Source organism: Octopus sinensis, linkage group LG29, assembly GCF_006345805.1.
Source record: "Octopus sinensis linkage group LG29, ASM634580v1, whole genome shotgun sequence".
Lineage (NCBI taxonomy): Eukaryota > Metazoa > Mollusca > Cephalopoda > Octopoda > Octopodidae > Octopus > Octopus sinensis.
This window is the reverse complement of record NC_043025.1, coordinates 15,728,552-15,746,159: the sequence shown is the minus strand read 5'-3', so window position 1 is coordinate 15,746,159 and position 17,608 is coordinate 15,728,552. Positions and strand designations below refer to the sequence as shown.

At 40.0% G+C, this 17,608-nt stretch overlaps 1 protein-coding gene across 3 annotated transcripts in view; it reads left to right on the top strand.

The window, feature by feature from the left end:
* LOC115226226 overlaps positions 1 to 17,141 on the top strand; it is a 51,098-nt gene extending 33,957 nt beyond the window's left edge. For 2 of the 3 annotated variants that reach the window (XM_029797249.2, XM_036514815.1), the window contains 10 exons: positions 106 to 213; positions 363 to 407; positions 1,341 to 2,816; positions 6,099 to 6,221; positions 6,499 to 6,616; positions 9,672 to 9,825; positions 10,485 to 10,547; positions 11,116 to 11,188; positions 13,781 to 13,834; positions 16,784 to 17,141. In XM_029797249.2, the coding sequence (XP_029653109.1) occupies positions 106 to 213; positions 363 to 407; positions 1,341 to 2,816; positions 6,099 to 6,221; positions 6,499 to 6,616; positions 9,672 to 9,825; positions 10,485 to 10,547; positions 11,116 to 11,188; positions 13,781 to 13,834; positions 16,784 to 16,966 (2,397 nt within the window). In that variant the 3' untranslated portion in view covers positions 16,967 to 17,141. The remainder of the gene's footprint in view (positions 1 to 105; positions 214 to 362; positions 408 to 1,340; positions 2,817 to 6,098; positions 6,222 to 6,498; positions 6,617 to 9,671; positions 9,826 to 10,484; positions 10,548 to 11,115; positions 11,189 to 13,780; positions 13,835 to 16,783) is intronic. The other variant, XM_036514814.1, reaches the window with a different exon arrangement.
* Positions 17,142 to 17,608: the final 467 nt, after the last annotated feature.

The following is a 17,608-nucleotide window of genomic DNA, read 5'->3' as shown; positions in this document are numbered from 1 at the left end:
TGCCATTTTGGGGTTTCCTGGTATCTGAGTTATTATTATTATTATTATCATTATTATTATTATTATTATTATTATTATTATTATTATTATTGATGATGTTTCCAGGTGTACAAAGACAGAAAATGGCTTGGCAATATTTCCTATTCCTCAGGTGCCATGAAATACAAATCTCAAAAGAATGGCTACGGCAATTCTTCAGTACCAGATTACCAGGTAGGTTCACCATCAACAACAACAACATCAAACCCAGCACCTCCATCACCACCACTACCACCACACCCACCACCACCACCATCATACAATACTAAATCATGTTCTCCTTTCTCTCTTCTTCTGTCTCTCCATCATCCATGAAACTCCAGGAGTGTTTAAGAGAAGCGAAAGACTTGTTCAAGACTGCTGAGAAGGTATGTAACGCTCTCTGATTAATAAACAGTCAGTCTTTGCATCAGAACTACCACTTTGTACTAACATGAAGGTTTCTGGTTCAATCCCAGCTGTGTACCACTTATCCCCTGCGGCTCGTATCTTCTACAATATAGAAAAGCTTTATGAAAGAACTCAAAGATTTTCTGTTAAAATATAGAAATACGGTTTTAAGATGGACTTAGAATGGTGAATGTGTTTAGTTTTTATCTTTTTATTTGTTTCAGTCATTAGATTGTGGCCATGCTGGGGCACAACCTTGAAGAATCTTTTACTCGCTTTCAAGCTTGTTGTTTATTCTATCCCCTCTCTTTTGCCGGTCTGCTAATTTATGGGGATGTAAACAAACCAACGCCAATTGTGAAACAGTATATATGGATTTATAAACAGGAGTGGCTGTGTGGTAAGTAGCTTGTTTACCAACCACATGGTTCCGAGTTCAGTCCCACTGCGTGGTACCTTGGGCAAGTGTCTTCTACTATAGCCTCAGGCTGACCAAAGTCTTGTGAGTGGATTTGGTAGATGGAAACTGAAAGAAGCCCATCGTATATATGTATATATATATATATATATATATATATATATATGTATATATATATATGCGTGTGTGTATGTTTGTGTGTCTGTGTTTGTCCCCCTAGCATTGCTTGACAACTGATGTTGGTGTGTTTATGTCCCCGTTACTTAGCGGTTTGGCAAAAGGGATCGATAGAATAAGTACTGGGCTTACAAAAGAATAAGTCCCGGGGTTGAGTTACTTGATTAAAGGCGGTGCTCCAGCATGGCCGCAGTCAAATGACTGAAACAAGTAAAAGAGTAAAAAGAGTATATGTGTATGTGTGTTTACGTATATATAAATACGAGTGTATCTAATCATACACACACACATACAGCCTCTTAATTTATCTTTGCAGATGAAAGCATCACTTCCTGATCAAAGTCTTCTCTTTGAGAACGGCACCCAGCACCTGAGGTGGTTCCTGCTGCCATGTGAAGCCTACACCTGTATCTCTGAAGGGACCTTCACAAACTTCACCCCATTAGATGCACTACCGTTTGTTCCAAAATCTTTTGCAGACACCAACCGACAGGAAGAAAGTTCTGATCTCACTGCGGTCGCGGAAAATAACAGAAATGATGATGTTGGAGAAGAAGGAGGAGGGAGAGGAGATGGAAAACCGGGAGACGAAGAAGTGGAAGAAGAAATAGAAGTTAAGCCAAAACGTGAAGAAGAAGGTGTTACCAACAAAATTGCTGAAAGTCTGCCACAGATGGCGACACAAAATGCGATTGGTGAGGGTCCTCGATGTGACCCTGGTATGAGCCATAGTGAAGAGTTCTGTAAATCGATTAAGAATTTCCTGGAGAGGGGATTTTCATTTGGTCATTGTGATGATCTTTCAGTCAGTTTGGACAAAGCACTGGTCTTGTCTGACAGTGGACATGAATCTGACAGTTTGAATGTTAATCCTACCAGCATTCCAGTTGGTACTACTCTCGAAACTGCTTATAATCCTCTTAATCCACATCTCTATCCAAATCCAGTTACAAATTCTCATCTTTCTGATGCCACTAATGTCAGTCCTAATCTTAAGTTTTATCATAATCCTAGTCTTAACTTAAATCCTAATCCTAATCTTAACACTAGCCATAATCCTAACCTTAATTTAAATCACAATCCTAATTTTAATCCCAGTGTTAACCCTATTCATAATCCCAATCATAACTCTAATCCTAGTTTTAACAACTCCAATCTTAATCGTAATCACATACCCAGTTATAATTTTAATCCTAATCGCCAAATCTCTAGCTTTGAAAATTACAAACTAAAGACCTCATCGAAGTTCCAGAGATCGACAGCAACGACCGCAGAGGGGAAGGGAAAAGAGGAGGAGGAGAAAGGGGTGGCTAATGCGAACAGTTCCTTCCCGAGTAATCGGGACGAAAGAGAGGAGGGTTGCGATGAAACCCCGGAGGAGGTGAGGGATAAAACTGGAGCGGAGGTTAATAGTGTTGGACTTGCAGTAGCGCAGCAGAGTGGCTGTTGCCATTGCAGTAACAACAACAATGCAACACATGCTGCAACACAGTGCAGTTGTCATGGCAACAATAATGATGATGACATCAATAATGATACAAATAAGGAATGTAGGGACTGCTGTTGCAGGTCCCTTAATGAAACTACAACGTTGATGAAACCCTCGATGACACCACTGTCTGAAAAAGGACCGGGTGTCACCGGTACTGGGGCTGTGGGTCCTAAGTCAGAGCCACAGATGACCCAGTGTTGTCTCCGCAAAGCAAAGGTGAAGACTGACCAGCGGAAAGTGACCAAGGAGGGCAGTTTGTGGGTTTCACCACCGAAAGAGTTGTTCACTCCAGTCATTGAGGTAAGTAAAGGTGTGTGTGTGTGTGTGTGTGTGTGTGTATGTGTGTGTGTGTGTATATATATATATATGTGTGTGTGTGTGTGTGTGTATATATATATGTGTGTGTGTGTGTGTGTGTGTGTGTATACATACATATATACATCCAGATATATAAATACATGTGTGTCTGTATGACTTCATATTTTTAATATGAATGCATTTCTAACCACATGGTTCCGGGTTCAGTCCCACTGCTTGGCACCTTGCGCAAGTGTCTTCTACTACAGCCTCAGGCTGACCAAAGCCTTGTGAGCGGATTTGGTAGACAGAAACTGAAAGAAGCCCATTGTATATATATATATATATAATATTTATGAATATTTTTTTTAATCTTAAGGAATAATAATTATTCCAAGTTATCAGGATATATACGATTTTACACTTTACTAATGCAAAGCAAACAGTATCAATTATAATATTATTATTACAAATTTGGGATTTTACCAATAGGACCACAGCTTCAATTTCAGGACAACCTTATTTCCTGGAGTACACATAGGAAATTCTATCCAAAATACTAATTTGATAATGTAAGCATTTTAAAACCTACTATAACATACAATAAGAATAAAGTACATTAGAATTAATTATAAATTATTTAAACATATTTTAATAATATATGGCCTCCGTGCTGTGGGCACATAACAAACACCATCCGATCGTGGCCGTTTGCCAGCCTCATCTGGCATCTGTGTCGGTGGCACATAAAAACACCATCCGAAGACCCGGCAAGACTAGTCAGGCCATAACCCGTGGCTCCTACCTGGGACGTAGTCAGTCCACCTGTGCATACCTTCCTTCTTGTGACACTTGTGAAGACCTGTTGAGGCAAGTGAAAATCAAAATCAAAACAAATCAAAATAGATGAACATCAATGGAATTTGTATCTTTGTGGTACCAGTGCCGGTGGCACACAAGAAAACCATCCGAACGTGGCCGTAGCCAGTACCGCATCGACTGGCCTCCGTGCTGTGGGCACGTAACAAACACCATCCGATCATGGCCGTCTGCCAGCCTCGTCTGGCACCTGTGTCGGTGGCACATAAAAGTACCCACTACACTCTCGGACTGGCTGGCGTTAGGAAGGGCATCCAGCTGTAGAAACACTGCCAGATCTGACTGGCCTGGTGCAGCCTTCGGGCTCCCCAAACCCCAGTTGAACCATCCAACCCATGCTAGCATGGAAAGCGGACGTTAAATGATGATGATGATGATGATAGGCACAGGAGTGGCTGTGTGGTAAGTAGCTTGCTAACCAACCACATGATTCCGGGTTCAGTCCCACTACGTGGCATCTTGGGCAAGTGTCTTCTGCTATAGCATCGGGCCGACTAATGCCTTGTGAGTGGATTTGGTAGACGGAAACTGAAAGAAGCCTGTCGTATATATGTATATATATATATGTGTGTGTGTATGTGTTTGTGTGTCTGTCTTTGTCCCCTTAGTATTGCTTGACAACTGATGCTGGTGTGTTTACGTCCCCATCACTTAGCGGTTTGGCAAAAGAGACTGATAGGATAAGTATTGGGCTTACAAAGAATAAGTCCCGGGGTCGATTTGCTCGACTAAAGGCGGTGCTCCAGCATGGCCGCAGTCAAATGACTGAAACAAGTAAAAGAGTAAAGAGTAAAAGAGATATATATATATATACCTTACCTGTTATTAGTCTGTGGGGAAAGAAGATAATATTAATCAACGCTACACGTGTTTCGGCACTGGTGGTTTGTTTTACCAGGCTATACCTAATACATAATCCACCTGTGCATCCTCACGTTATTTCCCTCTTTTTATTATTATTATTATTAATGGATCCAACTTAATCCTACAAATTCTAAAATATCTTCAGTAAAAATAAGAATAAAAATAAAAATATGTAAGGAAGTTATATCTCTCTTTCTCTCTCTTTTACTTGTTCCAGTCATTTAACTGCAGCCATGCTGGAGCACTGCCTTTGATCAAGCAACTTGACCGCGGGACTTATTCTTTGTAAGCCCAGTACTTATTCTATCGGTCTCTTTTGCCGAACCGCTAAGCACCAACTGATCGTGGCCGCTACCAGACTCCCCTGGCACCTGTGCCGGTGGCACGTAAAAAGTACCAACTGATCGTGACTGCTACCAGACTCCCCTGGCACCTGTGCCGGTGGCATGTAAAAAGCACCAACCGATCGTGACTGCTACCAGACTCCCCTGGCACCTGTGCCGGTGGCACGTAAAAAGCACCAACTGATCGTGGCCGCTACCAGACTCCTGGCACCTGTGCCGGTGGCACGTTAAAAGCACCAACGATCGTGACTGCTACCAGACTCCCCTGGACCTGTGCCGGTGGCACGTAAAAAGTACCAACTGATCGTGATGCTACCAGACTCCCCTGGCACCTGTGCCGGTGGCATGTTTAAAAACGCCCAACCGATCGTGACTGCTACCGACTCCCTGGCACCTGTGCCGGTGGCACTAAAAAGCACCAACTGATCGTGGCCGCTACCAGACTCCCCTGGCACCTGTGCCGGTGGCATGTAAAAAGCACCAACCGATCGTGACTGCTACCAGACTCCCCTGGCACCTGTGCCGGTGGCACGTAAAAAGCACCAACCGATCGTGGCCGCTACCAGACTTCCCTGGCACCTGTGCCGGTGGCACGTAAAAAGTACCAACTGATCGTGGCTGCTACCAGACTCCCCTGGCACCTGTGCCGGTGGCATGTAAAAAGCACCAACCGATCGTGACTGCTACCAGACTCCCCTGGCACCTGTGCCGGTGGCACGTAAAAAGCACCACAAACCGATCGTGGCCGCTACAGACTTCCTGGAACTGTGCCGGTGGCACGTAAAAAGTACCAACTGATCGTGGCTGCTACCAGACTCCCCTGGCACCTGTGCCGGTGGCATGTAAAAAGTACCAACCGATCGTGGCCGCAACCAGACTCCCCTGGCACCTGTGCCGGTGGCACGTAAAAAGCACCCTCTACACTCTCGGAGTGGTTGGCGTTAGGAAGGGCACCCAGGTGTAGAAACTCTGCCAGATCAAGATCAGAGCCTGGTGCAGCCATCTGGTTCGCTAGCCCTCAGTCAAAATCGTTCAACCCATGCTAGCATGGAGAACGGATGTTAAATGATGATGATGACATGAGGGCATGCTGCTCTTTCCTCTTGGTCTTCAGATACGAAGGACCTGCCCTCATCAGACCCCCACCACACTCTTCTTTTACTGTAATGTTTACGTATTTCTATCTCTATTGCTCCAGGCCATTACAGACTACAATATGATACAAGACGGGGATCGAGTGTTGTTGTGCCTCTCTGGGGGTAAGGATTCCCTCTCTATGCTGCATATTCTTCACCAATACCAGTTCTACGCTAAAAGCAAGGTAAAATCCTATTTTATTGTTATTATTATCTATAATTGTTACTACTACTACTACCGCCATCACTACCACCACTACTACTACTACCTCCACCACCACCACCACCATCACCACCATCACCACCACAACCACCATCACCACCACCACCACACCACCACCACCACTGCCACCACCACCACCAAAACCTCTTCCATCTTACTCTTTACAAATTCCCTCCCACATCTCCTTTTTAAAATTTTTAGAAAAATATTTTTCTCTTTCTTATTCTTTTTTATTTTAGGGAACTCACTTTGATATTGGTGCTGTGACGGTTGATCCCCAGACCCCTTCTTATAATCCCAGCCCCTTGAAGAAATATTTAAGCTGTTTGGGTGTTCCCTATTTCTTTGAATCTCAAGGTTTGTATCACAAACATACTTGTTTTTATGGTTTTTTTTAATGTTATTATTGTTGTTATTGCTTCAACCCTTTTGGAGGGAGGCTGTCCTGTACTTTGCTCTTAGAGTACAAAGGATGCAAGTGAATACAAACAACAGGGTGTTAACCCCTTTGGTTGACCCCTTACCTTTCAAATTATTCTGTCAAATATAATTTTTAATCAGTCTTGTATGATCTTGTAACTTTGAGGTTTCAAGGATTGTACATTTTTGCCTTCATTATAGCCCTGGGCTGACCAAAGCCTTCTGGGTGGATTTCATAAGTATTGAACAGTAATACATAAGTATTGTAAGTATTGTACAAAATCTCTCGTGGAAGCGTCATCCAACCAAAATGCAAATATATGGGAAACTACCACCTGTGTCATCTCTTGTGAAAGGTAGGAGAGTCCAGTTTGCTGGACATTGTTGTAGAGCTGAAAAAGAGGTAATTTCTCCTCTTCTCCTCTGGAAGCCATCTACTCGCAATACCAGAGGGCGCACACTCTCCTACCCTGATGTAATCTCCAGGGATACAGGCATCAGCAACAGGACCTCCGTAATGCCATGATGGACCGTGAAGTCTGGCGTAACATAGTAAATTCCATTGTCTCGACCACGGTTGAACAATGATGATGATGACAGTAATCCCTTGACTATCACAGGTGTTACTCTCCTAAACCACCTGTGGTAGGTGAAAATCAACAAAGTAGTAACAGTACTGTGTTGTGTATAATTTTAATATTATTTTTATAATTTCTTTATATTTATTTTATTATAAATGCAAAACAACACCGCAGACGAATTGACGTAAACTTAGATAATAAACCGAGACAGGTGAACCACAATATGTCAAGGGATTACTATAAATATGTATAAATCTATATACATCTTTATATATAAAACTGAAGTTGTGTGTGTGTCTGTCTACTCCAATTTAGATTCCTAACTACTCCCACATTTTGCGGTGCAGTTTAACCAAAACCGGGTATCTTTTAACAGAACAAGAAGATGGAAAGAATTCATGTTGTGGCTATTGTAGCAGGAATAGCTAGGAGAACAATTTATTTATAGAGTGGCATGGAACACAGTGGAGGGAGGAGATCATAGGGTTATAATTTATTTCCAAATATTATCTATTTCATTATCATTCAACTAAAATCTGAGACTAGAAGACTGTGTATATCTTTATATATAAAAGTAAGGTTGTGTGTCTGTCTCCTACGATTTGGATTCGTAACTACTCCCACATTTTGCGGTGCAGTTTAACCAAAAGCGGGTATCTTATAGTCGTGATTCATATCGAGCCCTTCTGGGTATTAGCGTGTGTCTACGATGAGTCTATGATTTAAAAAAAAATTTACCATCATTTTTCCGCATTTTTAATGCATTTTTTGCTCGGTTTATATAAGGGAAGTAACTCTCTAAAAATGCTTATATAGTTATTTCCCTTACAAACCCAAGCAACGGCGGGCGATACTGCTAGTATATTTATATATCTATATCTATCTATATATATGTATATAGTCAAGTCAAATAAAGAAACAATTCCAATAAACAAATAAAAAAAGAAAAACAATGAACGTTGAGGCTAGGTTTGTCCCCACCACTGCTTGACAGCTGTTGGTTTGTTTACGCTCTTTTAACACAGTGGTTCCGTAAAAGAGAGCAAAAAAAGTTAATGAAAAATGAGTCCTGGGGTTGATTTGTTCAACAAGAGCCCTTCAAGGTGGTGCCCCAGCATGGCCACAGTCTAAAAACTGAAACGAGTAAAAGATAGAAAATAAAAGACAAAGGGAGGCATGTTCTCCACTGGTAACACTCTTTATGGAGGTCGAACTCGTCTGAAATCCATTTGGACGGATCTAAAGGATTGTCCATTAATTTATAGCATTCCTACCACAATATTTTGGTGATAAAAAAAGCAATGAGCTGGCAGAAACGGTAGCACGCCGGGCGAAATGCTTTGCGGTATTTCGTCTGCCGTTACATTCTGAGTTCAAATTCTGCCGAGGTCGACTTTGCCTTTCATCCTTTCGGGGTCGATAAATTAAGTACCAGCTACGCACTGACTTAATCAATTGTCCTTGTTTGTCCTCTCTGTGTTTAGCCCCTTGTGGGTAGTAAAGAAATAGGTATTTTGTCTGCTGCTACGTTCTGAGTTCAAATTTCGCCGAGATCGACTTTGCCTTTCATCCTTTCGGGGTCGATAAATGAAGTACCATTTCCGTACTGAAGTTGATCTAATCGACTGCCCCCCCACCCCAAAAAAAATTTCGGGCCATCTGCTTAGAAAAGAAAAGAATATTTTCGTGATAAAATTAGCAGCTGTTACGAGGTTACTTCCCTTCGATTCTGTGTTGCTTCCAAAAATTTCCTCCCTTGGATTCAGTTGGTATTGTTAAGGCTGTGAGCTGGCAGATTGGTTAGCATGCCGGGCGAAATGCTTACCGATATTTCGTTTGTCGTTACGTTCTGAGTTCAAATTCCGCCGAGGTCGACTTTGCCTTTCATCCTTTCGGGGTCGATAAATTAAGTACCAGTGACGCTCTGGGGTCGATATAATCGACTTAATGCCTATGTATGTCCTTGTTTGTCCCCTCTGTGTTTAGCCCCTTGTAGGTAGTAAAGAAATAGGTATTTCGTCTGCCGTTACATTCTGAGTTCAAATTCCGCAGAGGTCGACTTTGCCTTTCATCCTTTTGGGGTCGATAAATTAAGTACCAGTGATGCTCTGGGGTCGATATAATCGACTTAATACCTATGTCTGTCCTTGTTTGTCCCCTCTATGTTTAGCTCCTTGTAGGTAATAAAGAAATACGTATTTTGTCCATCTTTATGTTCTGAGTTCAAATTCTGCCATGGGTCAGCTTTGCCTCTCATCCTTTAAGGAGTTGATAAAGTAAGTACCAGTTGAGTACAAGGGTCGATGTAATCGACTTAGACTCTCCCCCAGAATTGTTCGCCTTGTACCAAAATTTGAAATTATTGTTGTTGTTGTTGTTGTTATCACTACTACTACTACTACTACTTCCAGGTATAATGGACACAGCCTCCAACCTCCCGTACAAATGTGAGTCGATTTGCAGCTTCTGTAGTCGTATGAAGCGGGGACGTATCTATATGTGTGCCCGACGGGAGGGCTACAATGTTGTGTCCCTGGGGCAACACTTGGACGACCTTGCTGAAAGGTAAAGTTTCAAACTAACAGTCCTTCATCGTATTTCCCTCCACTATCCTCATCCTCATCACTATAGCCCATGTCGTCATCATCATTATCACCACCACCATTATCTACATCAACTGTTTTGCATTAACCATATTTCAGTGGTCCATGCATTATAAAGCATGACTGCCACATAACTATATCTTCTACAGTTACACTGTATATTGCAAAATGTGACCCCCACATATCTATGCCTTTTCTAGTTACAGTCTCTGTATTACAAAATGTGAGCCCCACATATCTATGCCTTTTCTAGTTACAGTCTCTGTATTACAAAATGTGAGCCCCACATATCTATGCCTTTTCTAGTTACAGTCTCTGTATTACAAAATGTGACCCCCACATATCTATACCTTTTCTAGTTACAGTCTCTGTATTACAAATTGTGAGCCCCACATATCTATGCCTTTTCTAGTTACAGTCTCTATATTACAAAATGTGAGCCCCACATATCTATGCCTTTTCTAGTTACAGTCTCTGTGTTACAAAATGTGACCCCCACATATCTATACCTTTTCTAGTTACAGTCTCTGTATTATAAAATGTGAGCCCCACATAACTATGTCATCCACAAGTTACATAATATTCTATGTTATATAAATCTTTCTCTCTTCTCTTTTACAGTTTCCTTATGTCTTTCTTCCACAATGGAATCATGAGGACCATGAAGGCCCATTACACAGTTCAGTGAGTACAATACAATCTTCTGTCTCTGGTGTGTGTATAAATATATGTATATTAATTTTTAAGTCAAGTTATATTTAAAAACAATTTTATATTAAACTGAAGAATTACTCAGTACTTTTTGTAGAGTAAATATTTATACTTCTAGCAGACGAGTGGTGATGATAGTGACTTCGCAGTTTCATCCTACTAGCTTTTATCAGCTAACTGGCTGAAACTTTGAAGTTTCTGTTGATAATGTTTTTCTAACCATGTTTGCTCTATAAGCTGCATGTACTGGACACATCTATTGTGTAACGTCATGTTGTTGCTGAATACTGAAACATATGTAACATTTGGAATACAGGATTAAGTTACGCCCATGTCCTTTTCTCCTATTATTATTGCTGTGCTCTTTGTATTATGACATGAAATACGGACAACCTGTGGGTCCAAGCCATGGTATGAGTTTAATGTGGTTAACATTTGAGCTGAGACCTGTGTGTTTAATTGTCATGTGTCAAACCCATGCCAGCATGGGAAATGGACATTGAATGATAATGATGATGATAGTATAATTCTGGTCTTGCAGGGATAACGACCTCCGAGTTATTCGACCTTTGGTTTATGTCAGAGAAAAGAACTTACGAAGGTTTGCTGAAAAGGTAAAAACATCTATTTGTCTGTTGGTCAATTTGTTTCTCCATTTTTATGTTGGTCAGACTATTTGTCTGTCTGTTTGTTCATTTTCAATTGAAATCCCTGGAATAGATTTTTGTCTATATTGTAAACATACACCTAAGGTGGCTCAAAGTGGGACTGAACCTGAAGCACTGGGCTTGAAAAGCAAAATTATTAACCAAACAGCTACATATATATATATATATATTTATATATATATATATAAGAAACAAGTTAATAATGACGGTCATTACATATGTTTCCTTTATTGGATAAAATTTGGCTTACAGCTGTTTCGGGTCATCTTTATAGGTTTACTCATTACTAATAGGTTTACTCAACTACTCTGTTGATCAGTGGAACGAAATTGAATGACGTAAAAAAATTAATGCTACTGTCATCAGAGCCATTTCTGGTTATAACATAACCTTGGACCCTACCACAGGATTATCTGGGGCTCTTCACAAATCTAAGTAATACTGTTAGCCTGGTGTGCCAACAGCAAGGTTATGAAATATTTTTGCCTACATTAGTAATCCCTCACTATTTATTCTCTCTCTCTCTCTCTCTTCTCTCTCTCTCTCTATATATATATATATATATATACATCCTCATCATTATCATTTTTATGTCCTCCTTTCCATGCTTGCATGGGTCAGATGGAATTCATTGGCAACAGGAAGGACATCTAACTGTAGAGATACACCCTCAATAAATTCCATATGACCCCTGCAAGCATGGAGAGGAGGACATTAAAATGATAATGATGAGGATGTGTATATACTTTTATCTTATATTAAACTTTTTAATAAAAATAATAAAATAAAATAAAATAACAAAATAATAAAATAAAAAAAATAAAAAAAATAAATAAAAATTCATAAAAATTTATAAATATAAATTAATAATTTTAATTTTAAATCTAAATAATTTAAATTTTATATTTTCTATATTATATTAATTATTTTTATTTTTATGTCTTGGTTTATGTTTTTCACTGTTTGATTTGCCTAATAGTGGTTTTATCTCTAATTTAATTTATATATATATAAAAAAAAAAAAGACTCCGCCGGTTACGACGACGAGGGTCCCAGCTGATACGATCAACGGAACAGCTTGCTCGTGAAATTAACGTGCAAATGGCTGAGCATTCCACAGACACGTGTACCCTTAACGTAGTTCTCGGGGATAATCAGCGTGACACAGAGAGTGACAAGGCTGACCCTTTGAAATACAAGTACAACTCATTTTTGCCAGCTGAGTGGAGTGGAGCAACGTGAAATAAAGTGTCTTGCTCAAGGACACAACGCGTCACTGGGAATCGAACTCACAACCTTACGATCATGAGCCGAATGCCCTAACCACTAAGCCACGCGCCCTCACTATATATATATATATATATATATATATATATATATATATATACACACACACATACAAAGAGAGAGAAAATGTGTGGAAGTGGGAGATCCAGGAAGACATGGGACGATGTGCTGAAGGGCAACCTCAGGACACTTAACCTTTCAGACAAGACGGCAATAGACTGAGATGCCTGGTGCCTTGCTGTACTCAGGAAGACCTGTACTCTGTAGTAAAAGCGTTTAGGCTGAGTCTTGTGCTGGTGCCTTGTAAATGCACTTGTGCTGTGAGGTGGGGGTGGTGGCATCCAAAAGCACCCAGCACACTCTGTAGTGATGGGGGACAAACACAGACACATTCACCCCTCCCCCCATTCGCACATACACCCTCATACACACCCTCACATTGTAAATGAACTGCTTCCAGTTTCCATCTGCCCTAAATCCACCCACAAGGACTTCATTGGCTTAGGGCTATATTAAAGATGCTTGTCCAAGGTGCCACACGGTGGGATTGAACCTGAAGCCATGTGGTTGGGAAGCAAGCTTCTTTTTCATATAATTTGCCACAAGGGTATCACACAGATGGAAGCTTTGCAGGCTGGACATGGATGGTGATGCAAAAATGATGATGATGGGAGAAGACGAAAAGCGCCCGCCGACTTTTGCTTCTCTAAAACAATGTTCTTTTTCCCTTTTTTCCCCCAAAACACAATGAGGCAATAAACCACTTACTTAAACAACACAATGTTCTGAATTCTTTTTTCTTTTTTAAAACACACAAAAAATCACACGTTTCACATTTTCTAGACTCGTTCAGGTTATCCGGCCGACCAGTATCCTTGCTTCATTGAAGCATGCACCCGGTTCCAGGCCGGACCACACAGGTATATATTGAAGGCGGCGAGCTGGCAAAAAGTTAGCATGCTGGGCGAAATGCGTAGCCGTATTTCGTCTGTCGTTACGTTCCGAGTTCAAATTCTGCCGAGGTTGACTTTGCCTTTCATCCTTTCGGGGTCGATAAATTAAGTACCAGTTATGCACTGGGGGTCGATGTAATCGACTTAATCAGTTTGTCTGTCCTTGTTTGTCCCCTCTGTGTTTAGCCCCTTGTGGGTTGTAAAGAAATAGATATTTACTTTACATGTGGCTCTTTGCCAGCAGCTCCAGTGACATCATGTGACCTACCATGTGACTCTCCTCTCTCTCTCTCTGCAGAATCAACTTCCTGTCATCAGTGAGAATTGTCCAGCATGTTTCGAAGCACCAAAGGTAAGATGGTGGTCATAGAATTGAGGGTGGTGGGTGTGTTTTTTTCTTTTGAGCACAGTGTATCTAGGATTACATCATCCAGGTTCACGGTGGAGGATTATTGCAGATTAGGCTGGGGCTGCATGTGTTATCTGTTATCTTGTTACAGTCGTTAGACTGTGGCCATGCTGGGGCACAGCCATCATGAATTTTAATCAAACGAATCAACCCCAGGATTTATTTTGGGTTTTTAAACCTGGTACTCTCAATCTCTTTAGCCAAACTGCTACGTTATGGGGATGTAAACACACCAACAGCGGTTTACAAGTGATGGTGGGGGACAAACACCGATACAAAGACACACACACACGGTGGGGTTCTTTCAGTTTCCCTCTGCCAAATCCACTCATGAGGCTTTGGTTGACCCGAGATACTTGCCCAAGGTGCCATGCAGTGGGACTGAACTCAGAACCATGTGGTTGGGAAGCAAGCTACTTACCACACAGCCACACCTGCACCATGTTGGAAATGAAACTTATGAACATTTTATATTTATTTCGGGAAAAACTAATCCCCTCCCACTCATACATCCAAGATTAGGGAATGGAGTAGATAAAGTCCAGGCTACATATGTTTCCCAGCTAGCAGACTCTCAGAAGTAGTAATTATCCAAACGAGCGGAGAACTGCAAATTACTCTTCAGGTTGAGGATAGCTTGATTACAGGAAGTTTACAATTGTCGTTAGGAGACCTCATGTTAACTTGCAAGGGATTCGATCAATATCCATGTGATCACGATGATGTGGATTTTCAGATATTCCCTGGCAGAGAGTTGGGATATAGAGATGGACTTTCATACAGTCTAAATTCTATGATCATTAATGACTTGACCCTTTCGTTACTGTATTTATTTTGAGATGCTCTGTGTTTCTTTCAATTACTTTAAATATAACAAAAGAATCTAGTAAAATAACTTAGTTATCATTCAGCTAGTGTTAGGAACATAAATTGTGACTAAGGTTTGGTGGAAGATTTTAATTCAGAACTTTTGAAAACAAGACATTTGTACTAAGGAACCAGAGGTGGTTTCAGCCAGGTTGGTATCAAAAGGGTTAAGAATTATTTCTCTATTATATATCTTAACCATTTTGTTACCATATTTCTGTTGAGATGCTCTGTGTTTCTTTCAATTACTTTAAATATAAAAAAGAATTTAGTAAAATAACTTAATTATCATTCAGCTAGTGTTAGGAACATAAATTGTGACTAAGGTTTGGTGGAAGATTTTATTCAGAACTTTTGAAAACAAGACATTTGTACTAAGGAACCAGAGGTGGTTTCAGCCAGGTTGGTATCAAAAGGGTTAAGAATTATTTCTCTATTATATATCTTAACCATTTTGTTACCATATTTCTGTGAGATGCTCTGTGTTTCTTTCAATTACTTTAAATATAACAAAGAATTTAGTAAAATAACTAATTATCATTCAGCTAGTGTTAGGAACATAAATTGTGACTAAGGTTTGGTGGAAGATTTTATTCAGAACTTTTGAAAACAAGACATTTGTACTAAGGAACCAGAGGTGGTTTCAGCCAGGTTGGTATCAAAAGGGTTAAGAATTATTTCTCTATTATATATCTTAACCATTTTGTTACCATATTTCTGTTGAGATGCTCTGTGTTTCTTTCAATTACTTTAAATATAACAAAGAATTTAGTAAAATAACTTAATTATCATTCAGCTAGTGTTAGGAACATAAATTGTGACTAAGGTTTGGTGGAAGATTTTAATTCAGAACTTTTGAAAACAAGACATTTGTACTAAGGAACCAGAGGTGGTTTCAGCCAGGTTGGTATCAAAAGGGTTAAGAATTATTTCTCTATTACATATCTTAACCATTTTGTTACCATATTTCTGTTGAGATGCTCTGTGTTTCTTTCAATTACTTTAAATATAACAAAGAATTTAGTAAAATAACTTAATTATCATTCAGCTAGTGTTAGGAACATAAATTGTGACTAAGGTTTGGTGGAGATTTTAATTCAGAACTTTTGAAAACAAGACATTTGTACTAAGGAACCAGAGGTGTTTTCAGCCAGGTTGGTATCAAAAGGGTTAAGAATTATTTCTCTATTATATATCTTAACCATTTTGTTACAATATTTCTGCTGAGATGCTCTGTGTTTCTTTCAATTACTTTAAATATAACAAAGAATTTAGTAAAATAACTTGGTTATCATTAAGCTAGTGTTAGGAACATAAATTGTGACTAAGGTTTGGTGGGAGATTTTAATTCAAAACTTATGAAAAGAAGACATTTGTACCCAGAGCCAGTGGTGGTTTCAGCCAGGTTGGTAACGAAAGGGTTAATTCTAGTGACCAGAACAAGTTTCGTCTTGAATGAAAATTGAGTTTATGTGAGTTTATTGAAATCTTCTCAAATTTTTGGTTTGCTTTGGTCAAAAGTAAGACAACATATCTTTAACTGCTTTTACTCATCCCTTGATTTTCTTGAAGCAAGGGGCAAGGAGGTGGGAGCCAGCAGAATCTTGCTAAGCCTCTGCCTTTGATTTACGTGAACTTCTTTGGGTTTTATCGCTAGAAAAAGTGCAAAATCCGAGGAAATTCCTTTTTGTCCACTCTTCGTGGTGTGATCCTTTGTGAGCTGTTTGGTTAATAAACAGAGCAAATAAACAACAATCGTGTGGTCCATTCATGGCACTTGAGTTATAACTCAGAGAATTGAGTTCAAATCCTAGGTCTCAGTACATCTGTATTTTGCTTTTTTTTTTTGCTGTTATTTCCAAATGGCCTTACCTCATGTAGAGCAAGCATGGGTTACCTTTTATAAGATGTGGGCCACAGGAGATGTGGTTCATCAGGCCAACTGTTGTAGAAGTTTCCTCTGTTGTTGTCTCCTCTGTTGTACGGCTGGTATCATGTGTTAATGTCATGTGACTTTTATTGCAGGAACGACACCGAATGAAGCAACTGCTGGCAGCACAAGAACTCCTCTTCCCGAAGATCTACAACAGCATGAGGTCTGCAATGACACCTATTATGGCTATCAACAAAACTGGCTTTAGTTCCAAGGAGCTGTTTGGAGTGATGCACAGACAGGAAAATGGAGACGAAGAAGAAGAAGATGATTGATTGCCATGGTGAAAGCAATTCAGTGGAAATCTACAAAAGCAGCACGAGATGTGTGATGAGACATGTCGTGGTTACCAATCAGACTAGATTTAGTACAACCAAATTACCGTATTTGTTGGCATGAAAGACTCATGGCTGTATAAAATGCATTCCTATTTCAGCAGCACATAGTCAGGAAAAAAGATTTCAGAGCAACTTTGCATATAGGACCCGGAGTAATTTTTTTGGAAAAAAATGCATATGTCATAAAGTATGGTAATTAATCAGCAGCTTCATTAGGGCTGATGGTGGTGACACCTGGTGCTGTAATTCTTAAAGTCTTGTACTGATTTTTCTTTCTATAAATCTCTCAACCCTGTTAAAAACTAGAGATTTTGGTGAAATGCAGTTTGTCCAATAACAAAAAAAATATTAAACGAACGTGAATGGAATTTGGTGATACAATCTAATGATTGCTCCATGATACAGGATTTGTGTCCTTGGCAAGCAACTGTTATTTCCTAGTTGATGACCCCTAGAAAGTATGAAAAATGGATAATATTGCCTTCAAACTTTGCTATTGTTACAATATTTATTCAGACCTCAAAGAATCCCTCTCAACACAGGGCTATGATGCTCCCCCTCTACTCCTCTTCATGATCA